At 40.8% G+C, this 20045-nt stretch overlaps 3 protein-coding genes and 1 long non-coding RNA gene across 4 annotated transcripts in view; 1 reads left to right on the forward strand and 3 right to left on the reverse strand.

Annotated features, from left to right (window-relative positions):
- prodh2 (proline dehydrogenase 2) overlaps positions 1-2726 on the forward strand; it is a 4071-nt gene extending 1345 nt beyond the window's left edge. The window contains exons 4-10 of the mRNA XM_020623314.1: positions 433-504; positions 640-720; positions 872-1015; positions 1134-1300; positions 1544-1654; positions 1987-2075; positions 2459-2726. Coding sequence (XP_020478970.1) covers positions 433-504; positions 640-720; positions 872-1015; positions 1134-1300; positions 1544-1654; positions 1987-2075; positions 2459-2640 — 846 coding nt within the window. The 3' untranslated portion in view covers positions 2641-2726. The remainder of the gene's footprint in view (positions 1-432; positions 505-639; positions 721-871; positions 1016-1133; positions 1301-1543; positions 1655-1986; positions 2076-2458) is intronic.
- On the reverse strand, positions 8-2608 carry LOC109973599 (uncharacterized). The gene is made up of 3 exons (XR_002276843.1): positions 2524-2608; positions 1981-2128; positions 8-1216 (listed from the first exon to the last, which is right to left on the reverse strand). It is a non-coding gene; the product is annotated as an uncharacterized LOC109973599 (long non-coding RNA).
- Positions 2727-4005: 1279 nt separating the features above from the next.
- Positions 4006-12443, reverse strand: eif3c (eukaryotic translation initiation factor 3, subunit C). Its single transcript, XM_020623386.1, has 23 exons — positions 12297-12443; positions 11359-11472; positions 11207-11272; positions 10933-11122; positions 10625-10750; positions 10298-10349; positions 9885-10009; positions 9680-9763; positions 9323-9514; positions 8920-9023; positions 8491-8632; positions 8095-8220; positions 7695-7788; positions 6920-7107; positions 6523-6747; positions 6228-6419; positions 5703-5874; positions 5458-5617; positions 5179-5244; positions 4909-4996; positions 4587-4752; positions 4372-4413; positions 4006-4142 (listed from the first exon to the last, which is right to left on the reverse strand). The coding sequence occupies exons 2-23, from the start codon at positions 11454-11456 to the stop codon at positions 4063-4065; spliced, it is 2778 nt and encodes a 925-aa protein (XP_020479042.1). The 5' UTR covers positions 11457-11472; positions 12297-12443; the 3' UTR covers positions 4006-4062.
- A 244-nt stretch (positions 12444-12687) lies between these two features.
- LOC109973636 (uncharacterized) lies at positions 12688-19848 on the reverse strand. The gene is made up of 9 exons (XM_020623384.1): positions 19652-19848; positions 16085-19104; positions 15863-15908; positions 15453-15602; positions 14550-14639; positions 14203-14328; positions 13958-14080; positions 13393-13464; positions 12688-13247 (listed from the first exon to the last, which is right to left on the reverse strand). The coding sequence occupies exons 2-9, from the start codon at positions 18422-18424 to the stop codon at positions 13210-13212; spliced, it is 2985 nt and encodes a 994-aa protein (XP_020479040.1). The 5' UTR covers positions 18425-19104; positions 19652-19848; the 3' UTR covers positions 12688-13209.
- Positions 19849-20045: the final 197 nt, after the last annotated feature.

Below are 20045 nucleotides of genomic sequence, written 5' to 3' on the forward strand. Positions count from 1 at the left end.
TAAACTCCTGCTTAATATTTACTGTAAATAAGATGTTATTATGGAAGAAATGCCTGATAAGACTTTCAATTTTCCAATAAAGGAGGGCATTACCATTAGATTTTCTGGGACACCAATAGTATTTGCCCGTGTATTTTATTGATTTTCTGTGCATTTTTGTTATAACGAAACCCAGTTGAGAAAAACATCCAGGTTTTTGAGGCCATATGTGAACCCTGACACACTGGATGGTGGACCTAAGTCAAATATTGGCTGTGTGATGTTTAAATAGGGGGGATATGAACACACGTTTTAGTGTTTGATATGTTGCTGTTGAAGGTTTCTTTTAAATGAATAGACAAGGCTATTCATATAACCTTATTTTCCCACAGCTGCTCTTGTTTTACTCTGTCTAAATTTGCATATGTGTGAATCTGTCCTTCCTGTATCAAGGTGAAACTGACAACCCTCATTTCACAACAACCATATGACCTCAATCTCCTAGTTAGAGCACTGGATGGAGAGGTATGTGCACAGTTCACCAAAATAACTCTTATTAGATGTCTTCCTTCTACCCAATTCATATATATATTTACAGTATTGATGAGGATGAGTGATTTTAAAAGACATTTGACCTTCACCTGAAATTACCTATTTCAGCAAATCAACTTCCCTGGTTTAGATGGAAATGAAATTGCACACTTCCTCTGTGGCCTGCAGCGCCTTAACAAGATAGGAGAGGTACAGACGTGAAGGATCATGGGAAAATTTTATTACATCGGACACCTGCATCAAAGTATTTTCAATCTCCGAATTGAATTTAGATTTAATGCTGTAGTTTTAGTGCAGTGACAAATATATTTTAAAGACTGATTGTGTATTTTTTTTTTAGGCAAGTGTAAACAAAGTCCGAGTCCTGGTCGATGCAGAGTACACCTACATGAACCCCGCCCTCTCTCTTGTCACCACGGCGATGATGAAGAAGTTTAACAAAGATGGCGCCTGGATTTGGAACACATATCAGTGCTACCTGAAGGCTAATATTCTAATTCCTGGAAATCAGAGCATTTCTTTACATTGTGCTGAATGTGAGACTAAGTATTTTGTTAAACCAAGACATCATCAATACTCCCCTTAACATTTCTGTCTTTCAGGAGTCCAGGTCCCTCCTCTTAGAAGGTCTGCTTCTGTCCAAGAATGAGGGTTTCTGTCTGGGAGTCAAGCTGGTACGAGGAGCCTACATGGACAAAGAGAGAAAGCTGGCAGAGAAAGAGGGTCGTCTGGACCCCATCCACCAAAGCTGGGAGGACACCAACAACAGGTGTGGATAGGAGAGAGCAGCCATTAATCACAACCAGAAAAACCATAAACTACATAAAACACATGAGTTTGGTCAGTTTTACCAGTGCACCTGGATTTATACTAAAAACCCCTTTACCTGGTTAAAAAAATCAACTCAGATGTGATAGTTTTGTGATGGGATGAAGGCCTTTTGCACAAGCCCTTCTTGAAAACAGTGAGTCTGACTCTAACATATTTTACCTGTTTACTTGTGTTTGTGCAGTTATAACGGCTCATTGGATGTGATGCTGGAAGCCATATCCCAGAAACCTGAGCGCTACAGGATTATAGTCGCCACTCACAACGAGGAGTCAGTGAGACGAGCCGCCGAACGGTCAGACACCGAGTGAAACTACCATAGAAGTTGCTCTCATTTACACTAGACAGCTATCATATCTGAGAGGGTATATACAGATCCAAGCAACTTAATACCGAAATGGAGGAAGAAATTAATCATGTGAACCCAGGTGGGGTCTCAGTGGTGGAAGAAGTACTCCGATTCGGTAGAAAATGGAAATACTCAAGTAAAGTACAGATACCTCAAAACTGTACTTAAGTACAGAACTTCAGTAAACGTACTTAGTTACTTTCCACCTCTGGGGTCTCAAACCCCAGGTTGGGTCTTACTCCTGTAAATGATGTATCTGTTGTATGTATTACCTTCAGGATGGAACAGTTGGGGATAGACAAAGATGGAGGCTCAGTGTGTTTTGGCCAGCTGCTGGGTATGTGTGATCACGTCTCCCTCACAATGGGTGAGCTGTGCCTCAGCTGGCGTTCTTTTCATTTACATTTTCAGCAAAGGGTCCTGTTAGAAAACACAGCAACAGCTGCTGTAGGGATTGAGTGTGCAACTTTCACTCTCCTTTTAAAAATGCTCTGGGCAAGATTTAAATGCTAAAATGCACCAACATCATAAAGCAGAGGGGAGCACTTAAATCCCACATTGATCTGCCTGATAAACATATTTACTAATGGAAAACTGCATTCAATTAAACATTTTTAATTACTTCTCTTTGCCTTTGAAGTGACCTATATTGTGCTTAGATGATTAATATGTTCACGTGTCTATCTTTTGACATTTTCTTTTATTTCCCCTCATCATGTCTGCTCACTGTCTCTCTCTTCTCTCCTCTAGCTAAAGAGGGTTATGCAGTATACAAGTCGGTGCCTTATGGCTCAGTGGACGACACGCTCCCCTACCTGGTGCGTCGAGCTCAGGAGAATCGCACTGTGTTGCAGGGAATTCGCAAAGAGAGGGATCTGCTGAAGCAAGAGCTCCGCCGGAGACTCTGTCCAGGTCTGAGGGGAGGCAGCTAACAGTCCATCAGCAATGAACACACTCAGGTGTCCTAATGCATTGGAAATGCGTGGAATAGGAAGGCTGTTAAATGTAGCAAAGACAAGTTCACATCATAGTACATTTAACAGTTGTTAACACCCTCTGTGCTCATTTTAAAGTGAATACCTACTGTCTACTGGTGAAGAATTAAAGTGAATGTAAATGAAGCATTAATTAGCTCTAACCTAAATTACTCTGACAAACTGGATCAGTGTTTCCCCGCTTCACAGTAACTAATGGCAAAAGGAAATCTTATATTTTGAAAACGATTTCTCGTCATATTGTAATAAAAAAGCATTTAAAACTCCCAGTGTCTTACATTTTAAAGTGACACCAATTAAATAGAATGAATTCTAATTTTGTGACCTGTTGGCCAAAGCATGCAATCTGTTCATATATCAGTTTCTTGGCACAACTCTTTCAGCCAGTAATGACAAACTAATACATGTGAATCCACTGTCACTTGATCACATGCATCCAGAGAAGCCATTGTTCTCTACATCTGAACAGTCATTCAGGACATAGAACCATGATCTTATTACTTACATAGTGCTTTCTATGGGTAGTGAAGTGCAAAGTATGTCACACTATTTCCTTTTCACACACTGGTGATATCACATACAGGATCCCAGTAACCAGTAGTTTCTTATGCTTAGAAAATTAGAAGTATTAATGTTATGCAAGACCCATTTCACAATGCACTTCTGTTTCTGTATCTTCAGTTTACATGTCTTTTGATACCCAAAGAACAAACTCTGCCAAACCACCTTAGATCTTTGCTTCTGGATTGAAAGAGAACTTCTAAATGCTTGTCCATCAACTGATGGTCCTTATGTGTGTGAAATATCCAATACCTCTTTAAACCACCCATAAGCCTTTCTCCAAAACAAGTTTGATCAAGCTTTCATACGCAGCAAATGTTAAGTGGCCTGTGAAAAGTTGTATTAATTTTAACTGATAGAGTGAAAGTTTGCTGTGGATGAGCTGGGACTTTGTTTCACAGATTGTAATCAGTTGTCTTGGTTTTGAATATAAAAATAAAACAGCTAAAAGGTCAACTCAAACAGACACTTTATTGTTTTTAAGTAGAAGTGAACAATACTTGACATGACTGTTGCCTGACTGCATTGCTACAAGCCAGCCACACTGCACCTTTATTATTCAATCTTCTATTAGCAATAATAACCTCTGGGAAAAAATAATCATGCAGTGAGAAGAGCTTGTATTTCAGTTACTGTTTCAGAAAAAGTTGACAAATGAAGGAGAACGGCACCGCTGAGTGCCAGGCATAGAAACTCAGATGGTGGTTATGGAAGTTATGGAATGAAGACAACTCAGGGAGCGTTGTTATGGAATGAAGACAACTCAGGGAGCGAGACTGAAATCACTACGTTCCAAGCTCAGTAGTTGCCTTGGTTTGGATTTCTATAGCCGCCTCGCTGGTAGCCCGTCTGTTTCTGTTGGTAAGAACCTTTCTGATCTGTGAAGAAGGAATTGTGATTATCATGTGCAAACACTTAAGAATGGAAAAGCTGCCTTATTATTAACCTAATGTTAAATTTAGTTTGGAGGTTAGCTGCTGATTAAATGCAAACAAACTCTGCAACATAATTAAGAACAGCAATGAACGTATGGTTTAGGAAGATCATTGTATGGCCAGAAATGTTTTTTTCCCCTCACAAGTGCAACCTTGGAGTGGCTTAACATACCTCTCTGGTAGGATTGCTTCTGTTGGTAGCCTCCTTTCTGATCTGTAATGCAAAATAACCACCAGTTATTACTCTGAAGAAGAAGAAAAGAAGACACTCCAAGAATTCTGTTCATTTTCATTCACAGCGTTAGAAAAGTGTTTTAATGTGGATGTAAACACCATGCAAACATATGATACATATGTTCTGCAGTGAGGTGTGCTGTCTGAACTCGCCTCTGTTAAAGTAGCCTCCATACACGCCCTGTTTAAGGTCAAAGACGCGCTCGTTATTCTCCACCAAGCCGCCCAGTTTCTCAGCCAGCTGCAGGGCCATGTTCTGCAGGGAGGTGGGCTCTGTGCGATGCATCACCACAGTCTGTGTGGGCTGGTCGAGTGAAGCCTGTTAGGAAGAAGACAAAGAAAGTCTGGAGCATTTTCACAGAAAATAAATAAATATATACACAAATGAAAACAAAATGTATATGTGTATAAGATTCGGCAGAAATCCCACTATAGACATCCTGTTACATCACAACACAGAAGCCAGGAAACTTACCATCAGTTCCTCATTGATAATCATCTTGCTGATGATGCTGTGAACTGTGGGCATCTCCAACTCAAACATCTCAGATAGCGTCTCCATGCTGGAGCACAGACACAAAAACTGTAACACTATTTTCTGCCACTAAAAAAATCTCAGAGATAAAACTGAAGTTAAGCTTTGATTAATTCTCTGTGGTTAACACCAGAAGACAGAGAATCACCTGCAGATAAAGCCATTTGTGGCTACAAAGTGAAGGTTCAGTGCTTGATGCTTTGTGCTCACCTGATGGAGTCGTATACGCTGCTGTATGTGAACAGGTACGTTCGCAGTGACTCCTCTTGGATTTTCCTAGAAAATTGATGAACATTAGAGTGACATTAACAAACATTAAAGCACAATAAAAGTAGATTAGTGAATAATAATTTACCAAGATTTAATGATTAAAAAAAATTGCTTAATCTAAATTACAGCAGCTACCAGAAGTAACAGAAATCACATAATCAGAATGAACATGCACATTTGAGTAAATGAACTGAAAAATGACTAACGATGCACTCTCACCTAACAAGCATCTCGGGTACTCGCTGCGTCTCAGGAAACAGGTCCCAGACCTTACTGTTCATCTTGTCATTGATGATGAATGAGTGGCAGGTGCGCCAGTCTCCCATCTTCATGGCCTTGCTGGCGGCCACCACGTGCTCCCTCATGCTCTCTGGTGGTCCTGGAGGACAGAGAGCTACAGTTATCCCCTTGGGTTTCTCTGTGGATTAAATATCATGGTGCAATGACCTGTACATGCTGCATACCCAGCAGAGGCTGTCGCTCCCCCACCCTCAGCTGGTGATGAAACTGCTTGCTGATCATCCTACGACGGGCATCAAACTCATGGGCGGCCATGTAGGGGATTTCCAGCAGCATGGCCGACACCAGGTACACACACTCCAGCAGCTCCAGGTTGATGTGCATGTGGAATGGTACCTGCGAGGTGGTCAAAGCCGTGTTAAAATAATTGGTACAAGCTCACATCAAGCCTGGTCTTTCAGTCCTCCCAAAACATCAGGATGAAACTAGTTAAGCACACATTCAATCACTGCATGTGGTAGCTCCACTGAGATGTTCAGTATCACATGACTTTATATTTAGCTGGTCTGGTCCTCCTTAGAAACTGGTTACCTGTGAGGAACATTTCTTGTTCAGTAGCTGCTTCACATACCACACTGAAACCTTCTGTGATTCTATCTAAAACTGCTCCTACAGGTAACTGGCTGAGGTGTGCTGCAAACATGATCCAACTGGATCCAAGACAAGTTTGCAACTTATGTCAGACTTACTTGTCTCCTCTTTTCAATCTTCTCCTGCTCAGCGTTCCTCTCCTGCATATTCCTCATGAGCAAACCCTGACCCAGGAGCTCCTTGGCACGGCCAGAGGACTGGATGTCCAGCAGGGCATTGTGGGCATCTTTAATCATGCCCTGTCTAAAAGCACAGATGCCCAGTTGGACCATGGTTCTGTTGTACAGGATCTAAAAATCACAAAACAAAAACAGACAGAAGGTCAGTATTCTTAAAAGTTTATTCTTGCATCTAAATAAGTTCCCTTGTGCAGCCTTGTGTCTGTCTGCCTACCTGCACCGGTGGATCAGCGTGCTGGATGTTGTCCTGCAGGTGGCTCATCAGCATCAGGTCACGAGCCTGATACCAGCGGGAATGCAGAGCATGGTGGTAGATGTGGCAGAGAATAGCGCAGGTACGGATACGGTCGGTCCGATCCTTGGCATAGATGAACTTGCAGAGACGGTCCATGATGACAGCGCTGTCCTCCCCCTCGCTCTCCTCCTGGTCCTGCTCAGACTAAACAGCAGACAGACACATGACTCAACACATATAGGAGTCTTGGGGCGTCCTCAATCAACCCGGAAGTTGTTCAGGTCAAATGAGATGCAAGGACTGAGGAACAATCATACAAGAGACTTGGGGATGTACCGTGTGCACACACAAACACAGTGGTGTGCACTTTGCTCACCTTAGACTCTCCCTGGAGGCCGAGACTGCGTCGGTGGGCCTTGTAGTCAAACTTGTAGTAGGTATGCATAATCCTGCGCAAGTAGATGCGGCAAATCTCCTCTGTGCTGCCCTTGTTCTCCAAGTATGTGAGCAGCCGGTCAATGATGCCACAAACGTGTCCCTCATCTTTCAGGTTGTCAACGTATTCTGGGGGAAGAGCAGATAAGAAATCAGTGACCTTAGTGTTTCCAAGACATTTGACTTATTTGTGGCAGGCTGCCACAATATCAACACTGACCGTCACATATTGATTTAAAATAGTAAGTTAAATCTTATTTCAATGTAGTGCCTTGTGTATCACATGTATTCTGTCACTCCCTCTGTGCACTAGTCTATTTCTCTCACTCACTCACACAAACACATGACAACAGACCATCTGTGAAAAGCTCCTCCTCTTCATGGTTGATTTTTTGCTGAGATCCAACTCTTCTAACATGCAAGCTAACATTACAATACATCTGCTGCCGAGGTCAGCACGATGTACACAGTGTGAATGTACCGTATGTAGACTGCTCTCCAAGTGAATAAAGTTAATGTTAGGTCATAAACTCTGAAGCTGAGTGTTTGCCCCATAAGTCCAGGGAAACACTGACAAAAGAAGATAAAAACCCATGGGAAAGCTGACCAGCGTGATTAGCGATCCAAGCAATTCATTTTGAAAAACTATGATGCACATTCACAGCTAAAATAAGAGTTAAAAATAATTCTTGAGCCTGTTTTCAGGTAAAGCTCACCTTGTGAGTGGGGATCAGTGTTCTGCATGATCTTAGTAAACTCTTCATCCATCCGCTCCACCAGCGTTAAGATGCAGCCACGCACCCTGAATGGCTGCGAAACACACACGGAAAGCTATAATTTTTTTTTCTCTGTAATGCCATCCTCCATGTGGGATTACAAGACAGCCACAAATTATGCAATTTGTGCAGAAGGGAATATGCCTTTAAACAATGCTTCATGAATCAAAATAATGCAGACACCACTAATATAAAGGCTATAGAACTAATATAAAGGCTAAATATAGAAACAGACACGGGGGGGTCGGTTTTGGGGTGCATGGTTTCCCATCAACCAGGAGAAGCTGCCAACAAAAATTCCAACATGCAAACCAAGATCTGAAAACAGAAGATGGGATACCTGTTCTGAGACACCCAGATTTTCACTGTCCTCTGCAATGTTCTCCCCGATAAAGATGTTGTTGTTCTCAAAAAGGATGTCCAGCAGCTCATCTATACATTCCAGGCACTTCTTCCACATGTCAGGCTAAAGTCAAACAAAGTCAGAATAATTCAACTAGAGACACTGGGATTAGAGTCCTGGTTTTTCCATTTGTTTAACAGACAAACACGTTTTACTGCATTTTTCCAAAGCCAGAATCTGATCATTCATATCATAAAGCATCATAAGGAATGGGTCAAAACGTAAATATGCACATTAGTGTTAAGAAAATGCTTCAGGGTCACTTTTCCAAACCTGAAACCAAACCCTGAATTTAACAATAACATTAGTATTTAGGGAAACATTGGCTCCTACCTTCATGAAGGCTGCCAAGTTGGGGTTGTAGTCATACAGCGAGGCAATAATGTTGAACTTAATCTTGACCAGGATACCCTGGCCCAAGTTATTCTCAGCAGCAATGGCAGCCAGAGCATGGAACAGTTCAATCTGGGCAGCCCTGTCAGAGAGAGGGGGGAGGGAAGGAGAGGAAATTACATCAGAAAAACTGCTCTAAGACAACAATGACTAACATAATATACTACACAACAAAGGTAAAGGGGTCTTTGGCTGTTTCTCACTGGATTTAACTGGTTAATTGGGACTGTAGTTTTTACTACTGATGACGTTAAATGTTCATGTCCTATTTAAAACCATTCAGATACTAAATGCACTGATTAACCGACTAATGACATGCGTGCAGTTATAATCTCATTCAAATGGAGCTTTAGTCAATGATGCCGTTACCTGTCGGTGCCCTTCTTGCCTCTTGCTTGCAGGATCTCATTCAGCTTTTTCACTACCACTGCTGTGTTGATCTCTGTGCCTTTGGCAAACATCTTGGGCTTTTCCTGATAAATTCAAAACAATTACATTTCTTGATGCACATGACGTGAGTTTCTTTTGAGGGAGGCCGTTCAAATCTCATCATTGATACAGTATTTGTATTGAATTGAATTGAATTGAACATATCTACCTTAAGACCAAACCATATTTTCTGAGCTTGAAGCGATACTGTGCTAAAATACATATAATGACATTGTGGTACAGACAAGTATGGATCGATAGACCACGTACAGTTCAATTTTTTTTTTCATGAATAGCAATCATAATCATTTTAACAAGGCGTTTATCACAATCTCTTCTTTACCTTGACCAGAGGGACTCCTCCCTTCACCTTCTCCCAGCCTCCCTCAACCTCCTCTCCTCCTTCCTCCTCAGCCTCCTCCTCTAGCCGCTCTTTCTTCTTGAGTTTCTTCTTCTTCCCACTTTTCTTGTCAGTTGACTTCTCGGTCTCCTGGGTCCTGAGGACAGACAGAGGATGTGTTGGTAAAGTTGACTGCAAGAGGACAAGTTTGTTCTTGACTTAGTTACCTTAAATATCAATATGTCAAAGATAGCATGAAATGTTAGAAAAACAAAAATGTCATATAAGTAATTAATAAAGATTAATCACTGGATCCTTGGTCCATGTTTTTTTCTTCTTAAAAGCTTAAAAAAAAAAAAAAAAGGAGCTCTCCCTGCCACTGTCTACAGTGTCAGAGCCCCAGTCTTCATCATCATCATCGTCATCGCTAGAGGAGGACTCATCCTGTCAGAGGAAAACTCCAGAAACTTAGCTCAGGTATCCCCCTCAGTCATAGTTCATGAATATTATCAGGTCCTTGTTATTCTCTCCGTAGTACATTTCTATATGCATGCTGCCCTCTTACCCCAGATCCTTTGGCAGACTTGAGGAACTTGCTGGCCTCTGGGGCAGCCTCAGGCTTTTTCTTTAAGAAGGCCCTAGCTGATACTCCCTCATCTCCTGCCTCTGCCTCACTCTCAGAGGAGGAGCCTTGCAGGACAAAGATTAGGATAAAATTTAAAGATGATGCCTGCATTTATTTAGTCTAACCAAGATTGTCCTAATATTCAATATTCACCCGTGATCTTGATATAAGCATAGAAAAACTGAATGATGCAGATGTTCTACAAGACGTGGAAAGGCTTCACACCTACTAGATATGTAAACAGTTCACCTACCCATTCTAGCTTTATGATGATGACACTAGAGTTTACTTGTTTTCTTGCAAGCTTTTATAGAGTTCTTTTGATTTAAGATAAAACATGTGCAAAAGCTTACCAGATTCCTCTGGCTCCTTTTCCTCCTCCTCATCTGCAGACTCCTGTGGGTTCTAACAGACACACATTTTTATTTTTTATTTTTATACATGGTTATTACCCCTTGTAGAATCTCCAGATCCACTTTCACAGTTACATATACTGAAACTGCCCAGTACAACCAGTCTGATCTATTAACCACTGAGCAGCTCCACCAGCACATAAACTATGTATTGTTAAGCGGGCAAGTGCTTCCGCACATTATGTTGAAAGAGCCTCCCACCAATTCCTATCAAGTAGTGTAATGACTCTTAACAAGCAAATTTCTGTATGAAGTTTCCTAATTTACCTCCTTGTAGGTGGCTATTTCTGCTTCGTAATCCCTGTTGTACTTGCGAATCTTCTGACGTAGCGTACTGAGAGCTTTCGCATTGTTTTTGTTCATCTTCTTCTTGCCCTCTTTGTCGTCCCAGAGCTGGAAAGGAAACAGAGTTAATTATTGCCATTGTACTGCAAAAGGTGAGGAGTGGAATACTGAACATGTCAGACTGCACTAATCAACTTTAATATACTTCATTTGCTGCATGCAAAGCAAAAAACATGTCAGATTACAAAGGCTCTATTTACAGTGCTTTGGTTTAATTCTGGGCTACTGACCTGATTCAGATAGTCCTCCAGGTCGGCCAGGAGGCGAATATAGAAAGAGGGAACCCCCTCTTTGTCCACTATATTCTTGCTTTTGAGGAAGGCTCGACATAGCTGCTCAAATTCCTCCAGACATTTGGCCATGTCACGAATCTTCATAGCATTGCGGATAGTCTTGATAAGGTTGGTCAATTCCTCAAACCTAAGAATCAAGAAAGAATACATTCAAAACAAAATCTGATAAGTCACTCGGTAGTTTTTTCAAGGAATGTAACCTCATACAAACCTTTTATCTTTTGCACTGCGCACTATTCTCTTAGTGTCCTCCTCATCATCACTAAGAAGCAATGACCTGTAAAAAGTATAACGACATGTGAGATCACTGTAAAAATTAGGATTTGATTCCTGATGATACGATTTATTGTCTGTTGTACTGACTGCTTGAAAGTTGTCCCGGGTGCTTTAGGGGTGAGCTCATCAGCGGATGAGGACTCCTCTGACTCACTGTCAGACCCGGTGGCAAAGAAACGAGACATTGCTGAAGATGCCAATCTGTGAAGACAAGATTATACTGGAGATATGTTAAGTGCAAACATCTGATGTAGAATAAATGTACTGCTTCCAGGCCCCAGACTGTGCTTCTCAAGGACCGCTTAGTGCATACATTCAGGTGACAAGAGATGGCCACTGATTTCTCCAGCAGATAATAGAAAACCAACCGAGAAAAATTAGCTATCGTCTCTCAAAAAAACTTTGTTGCTAGAACGATACTTATAGAGGAGCACAAAAGGAATTTAAGATTTATTTTCAAGACAGCCTGGCTAGCCACCGTTAGCTCGCTACACTGGCACCATGCAACAACTAGCTAATGGTGCTTACTAGGTTCGCTTCATTAATTTGTCAATGCTTGCATACTTCTAAGACTTCGAGCTCACAAATATTCATTTTGTATAATCTAATGGAGTTTTCCAGACAAATGTCAATAAGGCTAAGCAGTTTGCAACCTGCATCTCACTGTGTAATATTATCATCGCATCTGTCACAGACTAACGTTAGTTAACACCTAGCTAGTGACCGATGGATAACAAGTAGCCAATAAAACTGGAAACAAAGATGTAGTTGCAGTCACAAGTCCTACGCATTAGTTCTTACAGTATCCTTATGTGACCACGCTGTAGTCCGTTACTTAGCCAGGTGACGCTGATTTTGAATGAACTGCTTAGCGTTAACGCTAACAGTAACGTGGCGCGGGCTGTTGCTAAGCTAACGCCATCACCGAGAGATACAGAGATGGGCCTTCCCGTATGTGCAGACGGCAGATGCTCTCCGCTAAAGCAAAGAATGATCTCTCGGCTTTCTCAAACACTGACACTTACCTAGGTCCTTGTGAAAGTTATCCGGTGGTGCGTCTGACTAGTTTGAATCGCTATAAAATCCAGTTTTGCTGTACCAGCGGCAGATAAGGATTTGTAGCAGCTTCGCCGGCCACTTGCGTCAGGAAAGGAAGTGAGAGTCGACGTACATCAACAAAACAAGGATGGACGACAGCAGATCTACATACCACGACCTGAGGCTGGTGCCACCAAGCGGCTGAAAATAGAAGTTCAGCAGATGAAACCTACAGAGCTTCATCTGTGTTGGGGGCCCATTATAGACAGATTTATTATGTACTGTATAACACATAATGAAATACAAAGGACAATTATCTTTTAAGATAACACCATTTATTGGAAACACATCGGATCCATAGGTACTGTAAAGAAAAATATCAACCAACTTGGTCACCATAACCTTAGGATTTTCTTTAAATCTCAAAGACATTACACTGCTCCACTGATAAACTCCATATTAGAGGGTGTTAACATTAACAAAAGTACACACTCATGCAATAGCTTCATTTCAGTAGGCATTGCTATCTTTAATATTTATACAGGCAATGAGGAAAAGTACTTTTTGAGCTCCTTTTTAATACTTTTGCAGAGTATATAGCAACTTATTTAGGGCATTAAGGACATGTATGGCTCAACTTATAATTGGTGTACCATCCAAAGGTTGAAAAAAAAAAAAATCTTCAAACAAGTTTTTCTTCAAGAATATGATATCAAATCAATCTCAGTAATACAACTGGTCACCGATCAACCAACTCTCTACGCTGATATACACCATATAATATACAGTAAGCCCTAAATATCATTAAACTCAATTTTTTTAATGAAATAACTTACAACAAAACATTTAATAAAAACAAATATGCTTTTACATAGTCATAGTGGGATTTTATTGGATCATTCAGTATTCTTCCTCTTGTCTGCTGTACTTTAGCAGCTCTAGAAGAGAGGAAAATTGCATTAATAACAGAAATTTTAAAACATGCAGCAAAATAAATTTGTATTGGGATAATGGCACAATTATGAGACCAGATAAAACACTACAACATGTTTAATAATTTGCAATAAATTTATTAAGTCATACCTTCTTTCAGTCTCCTTATTTCTTCTGCTTTCATTTTGAGTTGCTCTTCAAGCACGACACATTTGGCACACCCTGCAATATAGTGAGAACCATTACATTACTGAGGACAAGGGTCTCTCAAATTACCCTTTACCTTCCACATTTATTTACTGTATTGACTATCATACATGCATTAGCGAGAGCTACTACCTCATTTAAAACTTCCCTATATTACTCTTGCTTCCTCCAGCCAGTGCGATATGGTGCTAGAGCAGAAGTTAGTATTCTGACAATGGACTACTACTTATATAGGTCAAGGATCATACATTATAGACATTATGTTTACTACAAAAAAACACGTTTAACTGAGACGTCAATAATAAGGGTGTCTGATATAGGAAAAAATGAGCAGGTCTTCAAACAACCTAAAGAAAAACACTTGTGAAGAAGGTCTGAATATGCAAATAATCAGGAGTCTACCCAGAAGAGGACTTACCAAATAGGACACTGGAGTTATCAAGCACACACCAAGCCACACAAGACTTGCAGTGGCCTCAGCTGCTTATTTAGGCATCTTAACACTTACCATGGCCTTGGGGCTTAACTAGTGAAGCTCTATGGCTGATTGCAGGTGGTTTCACAGCTCTGGCTCTGCTGGTAGCATCACAAGATAGTGCAGTTTCAGCAGTACTGGCCGGTACTGCAGCACCTGAACACGCATGATAAAAAGCAGGTAAGTACCTCACAAATTCAAAAAGTTCAAGGCACAACACAAATGACATGAATTAGCCGTTCTATGTAACACAACAAGATGATATGATCTCAACTTACTATCTCTTATGGTTTTAGCTGGCAAAGATTTCTGACTGATTGTGGGGTGTTTCAGGGTTTTGGTTCTGTTTGCAGCATCATAGGAAGATGTTAAGGCTTCAGCACTACCAGATGCTAAGGGAGCCTCTGAAAAGATGGCAGGGAAAAACCTAAATGAGGCACCTTATCAGGAAGTTATATTTGAGACAAGTCCAGTATTTGAACACCATCACAGTAACTCTTGTATGGTTGTCAATGTAGGTGTTGTCACTTTGCTTTTGGGCAAATACTAAACACGCAATCTTCAATATGCTTTAAAAAAATACCAGCATGACCATGAAATTACTTTGCAGCAGCTCAGTATTTACCAATTTTCTGCCTCTTTGCTGTTGGCAAAGCTTCCTCTCTGGTTAAGGGATGCTTCTTTGCTTGTGAATTCTTCATCACAGGGTAAGCAGCTGTATGTATATATATATATATATATAAATATAAAAAAAATATACATCAAATTAATTGCTGAATCATTCCCTATTGCAAACAATACTTAAAAGGCACTCAGTCCTCATTAATTACAAGATTAATCAAAAACACCCTTTGTCACACTTCAATACAAATCCCATTATAGTAAACCTTCTCCCAGGCCTGTTTCACATAAGAAAAGGATAGAGACCCTGTTTTACTTCAATAATTTACAGTTAAAGAGGATTCATTTCAGGGATTTTTCAAGTATTACAAATAATTATTAGTAACTCCCTTGTCAAATCAACACAGGATGGCATTTGCAAAGGTGGAGCAAGTATTAGACTCAAATGACTAAAAATATACATATTTGTTCATTAAAAATGTCTGCCTAGCAAAACATCACATTTATCATCAAACAATACTCTCACTGTGGCTCTTTTTTTTTGCTGTTCAAGTATTACAAATAATTATTAGTAACTCCCTTGTCAAATCAACACAGGATGGCATTTGCAAAGGTGGAGCAAGTATTAGACTCAAATGACTAAAAATATACATATTTGTTCATTAAAAATGTCTGCCTAGCAAAACATCACATTTATCATCAAACAATACTCTCACTGTGGCTTGTCTTTCTAGCTGATCATTTTCCTTCTTCTTTGTTTTGGGGTCTCAGAATTACAACTATATGTATGTACAGCAAGAACCAACTGAATTTCAGTACTGTCAAATTAATTCATTTAGTTTTCATACTGGCAAAGAGAATTATCAGAATAACCAGTGAAGCTTACGGGCTGACACTGGATTAGTACCTGTAGACCCATGAAGTTTATCAGTACTTGAAGAAACTGGTGGACAGCATCTTGCTGATGGCGGCCTGAGACCTGTTGGAGCTCTCTGGATGCCTGACCGTAGCCCAATCAATGACTGTCTCGGCAAGCCAGAATTCAGCTGCTTGGATCCTAATGTCAGCACAGAAGAAGACAGTGAGCACACACATCTCCCATTCAGAGGGCATTTTACTGTACTACATAGCTTAACAAAAGGCCAAAGATAAGTAAAATGAATCAAAACTATAACTGTCTATAAATTTTACATGAAACAAATTTTAACTTTAGCTCATAGTAATAGTCATCCTGTATCTCAAATAATTCATCCATAACATTTATGGAAACTACCATTTACAAAAACAATACTAAAAGTAAGAACACACACTGCATACCTGTTGTTGCAGCACGTAGGTTGTAGCAGCTTGATGTCCCTGTAGCCTTATATACACAAGAACAGAGGTGTCATTAATACATGCAGTCACTGCTTGTGTTCAGCTGTCTAGTCTCCTTAATAAAAAGTGGATTTAAAAGACAGATGAGAAACTCATTTGATCCATTTCATTAAGACCACACTTTGCACACTTAGTGAATTACAAAGAACATTCAAATCCTACCTTTGGGGCTGCACCAGAAGCAGCAGTGCTTCCCAAAGCTTCAGCTTGGGTTCTTTGTCTTGTCATGGGCAGGCCTGGAAGTGTGGAGGCTGGTTTGTATTTCAACAGCTGGGATGCAGATTTTGAAGTAGGCAAAAGGGATTTAGAAGTGAATTGTATTTTTGGGTCACCAATGACATTTGGTGGAACGTTTGATGGCACTTGACTGCGTGGATTATTGAGGACATCCCCATAGAGTTTTTTCTGAACCCCTATGGCTTTGCCCACATTTCCTTCACTGCCAAAGTTTAACACTTTACAGTTAATCATTGGAGTTGAAGCAGTCAAACTGTCTGTCCTCAAGTCTAGGGTGTCATCCAAATTGAATGTGTTTGCTTTGTTGTTCCCCATCTCCACGCTCTCATGTTCCAAAGTGTCAGAAAGACCCGATAGTGAATGATCCTGAGACTCCTGACACTCAACAGAAGCTACCTCTGTAGGTGGTTTAGCTTCATATGTGCTTTCCTGGGTGTCAGCCACCTTGTCATTAGCATCTGTACTACCTGTTGTCTCGTTATGTTTTGACAGTTCAGGGGGGCTGCCTTTAGGGTTATGGGTTAAATTACAGACTTTAGAAGGAGAGGTCATGCCCAAGGTTTTCTGGTGACTCTCATTCAAGCTCCTTTCTGACAAAGTTATTGTTCCATTCTGTTTAGAGGGAGACTTGCAATCAAAGGTGGTGTTCTGGTGGCATGGGGTTGTGGAACTGGTATTTCCTAAACTAGTACTGCCACTGGATTTTTGAGAGGAATGCCTATCAAAACATACATTTTGGACCAGATATGAGCTACTTGCCTTTACAGCTGAGCAATTTTGATTCATAATGAGGCAAGTTTCAGTGGTGTTATTAGAGACTGAACTAGCCTGCTCATTAGAGTCACTCTTCACTTTGGCACTGTTTACATTAGATTGGGAAGCATCCAGTGTCTTTTTCTGAGAGCAGGGTGTTTGAGATGTAGTGTTTAAAATGGTGGGGCCACTCAGATTGGTAAGATGAACAACAGTAAATGTGCTGTTGGCAGACCCAGCTGCTTTTGGGCTTGGTTGTGGCGCCTTGTTGTTGTCATGGCTGAAAAACTCTTCATTTTTAGGTTCCACAGTATTACAGCTCTCCATAGGTTCACCGTGAAGCTCAGAGGTGACATTATTTGAACTACCAGATGCAGAGAACTGTGATGCAGCACTCTGAGCAGACATGTCACTAGAGGTGCTCATGTCATGGGTAACATTAACAGGATGGGTTGGAAGTGTGTCCTCAGCTGACGTTTTAATCTTGACCACGTTTTGTCCACTTGGCTCCGATGAAGTCCTACAGTTTTCCAAAACACTGCTCTCAGACATATCCCGAGTTACTTCTAAATAAGCTTTCATTACATTTTCCCTCACACTCTTAACAGATTGCTCATCAAAGGTGTCTAGAGTGCAGGTGGTGCTGCCAGTAAGAGCACTTGACAGTTCTTCACCTTGAATTATGTCTGATCTCGGAGGCTCTTTCACAATTTTTCCATTGATCTCTAAGTATTGGATGATCTTTTTCAAACTATCAGATGGTGGAAAATCCTGTGTGCCCTCCATAGGGGACGTTTGTTCTCCTGGTGAAAATTCTGAATCACGTGTAACATCAAGGAGTGTAATTTCTGGGAACAGTCTGTCATCGAACCACCATGCAGTGCGCCTCGTGGTGTCCGCCGTCTTGGCATTAGCATTTGACCTGGCTGCCGTCCTGTTGTGTTTTGGCAGTTCAGGAGGGTGGACTTCAGAATTTTCTTGAGTACTTGAGATTGCATGACACACCTCAAAAGGAGAGGGCTCGCCCACAGTATTCTGGTGCCTCTCACTTGAGCTCCTTTGTGACACACACACTGCACCACTCTGTTTAGCATTCAACATGCTGTTTTTGAGATATGAGGTTGTAGCACCAGTTTCCCCTAAAACAGTACTACCATCAGTTGTCTGAAGAGAATGACCATCAAAAGGAATGGCTTGCACATCACTTGAGCCACTTGTCTTATCAGTTGAACTATTCATATTCATAACAAGAGAAGCTTCAGTGGTGCTCCTAGAGACTGAACTAACCTGATCTGTAGCCCCACTCTCTGCTTTAGCACTACTAACACTAGACTGCAGAGGATCTGGTGTCTTGTTCTGAGGGCAGGATTTTGGAGCACTAGTGTTTAAGTCAGTGCAGGAACTCAATTGGGAGGGTTGGAGAGTGGTAAATGTGCTATTCATAGACCTAGCTGTTGTAGGTGTTGCAGGCACAACGTCAGGAAGAGATGAATCATTTCTAGTGAGATGCATTATGGAATCATATGTACAGTCAAGGAGCGTAATTTCTGGAATGCATTCATCCTTTAACCAGCTCACAGAGGCATCCTTGTCATCTAGTGGCTGTCCAAAACAACTCCTGAAGAAATCAGAGTTGTGATGTTGGCTAGAACCTACAGCTGATTTTTGAGAATTAGCTGTGGTGAAATTAAAAGGAAAGACAGGAGCTCTGAGATGAGAATTGTTTCCATGTTTTAAAGGCTCTGGAGAGGTAAATGTACTGCCAAGATTTAAGTGTTTTAAAATTGGTGTTAGTGTAGACTGCAGTCCAGAGAGCTGTAATTTTGCCTTGACTCCACCGTGGCTGTTTCTCAGAGAGGTGGTTTAAAGAGTGTAGGTGTCATCAAAGAGAGGCTTATTTTCTCCCTTTGGCGGTGTACAGGAATATCCTGCCACATCTCCTATTTCGACCTTGACCTCTGATGTCTCACCTGGAGCAGCAACTCCTGGTGGAATATTTTCACGACATTCATCAGTGTCTGAATTTTCCTGAATACATGAAGTCTGCACTGTTGTCTCATTACCCAGGCTGGACATTTTTTCTTTTGCATTCACACGAAGAAAATAGGGTGTTGTTTGTTGAGAGAGGGTGAAACCTCAGATTTCTTGACACATTTTTTCAGGGGTCTTCTCAGACTCTCTGTGCCAACAGTCTGTGGATTAAAATGTTTAGTTAATGCAAACCATTGTACCTCTGCATTTCAAGGTTGATCACGTTAACTTAGAATGGGCCAATGGTAATTCACCACAATTATTGCCAAATAATGGCTTTACTGCTACTAACGTTACATTTGTGTCATCCACCTCTATCCTGTAACTTACATTTAACAATACATGGTGACGAAGAACTCATGTAGGAACGTATATTTATGGGTTTGCGTACTACTGGAGCTGTTTGACTAATGTTTACGAACATTAACGTCAATTTACTGTCAATATAACTCGGTAAAGCTCAGAGCCATTAAAGGGTTAACGTTAACTGTAACGTAAGACATAATAACATCAGAATTTCATCGCAATAATCACAGACAACGCAGGTGAAATGTAATATGCCCAATGTTGTTGTCAACTTTTATGCTGGCAGTTTACAATAACGTTAGTGTGCTACGCTCACAATAGCTAAGTCCCGACCGAAACGAAGCTAATATTAGCTCGATAACGTTTACGTTATTTGGTAAAATGGAAACAACTTTGACCTACCTTTCTCAGCAAGAACGACTTGATGAATATTTATGTCTGTGAGAATATTTTACGTTGTTTACTCGAGCTTGTTAAATTCAGGACCCAATAACGCTAACTAGACGTTAACAGTCAATCCAAATGTTCAAGAAATCATTCCCACTGAAGCACCGCTCCGGTTCAAACTACGAACCTTCTTTACTCTCATTGGATAATCCCAACCAATCACAGCTGTGAGGTTTCTTCTTCTTCTACTTCTTCTTCTTCTTCTATGTGTATTTAGGAGTGAATAATGTTTACAAGATAAGAACATACTGCCATCTGCTGTCTTGATAACACTTTTTGTTTTCTTAATCAACTTCTCAAATAAACATACGTTTATTTGTACTTTTTGTTCAGTTTAATCAAACAGTAT

Source organism: Monopterus albus, unplaced genomic scaffold (assembly GCF_001952655.1).
Source record: "Monopterus albus unplaced genomic scaffold, M_albus_1.0 scaffold297.1, whole genome shotgun sequence".
In the NCBI taxonomy this organism is placed as follows: Eukaryota; Metazoa; Chordata; class Actinopteri; order Synbranchiformes; family Synbranchidae; genus Monopterus; species Monopterus albus.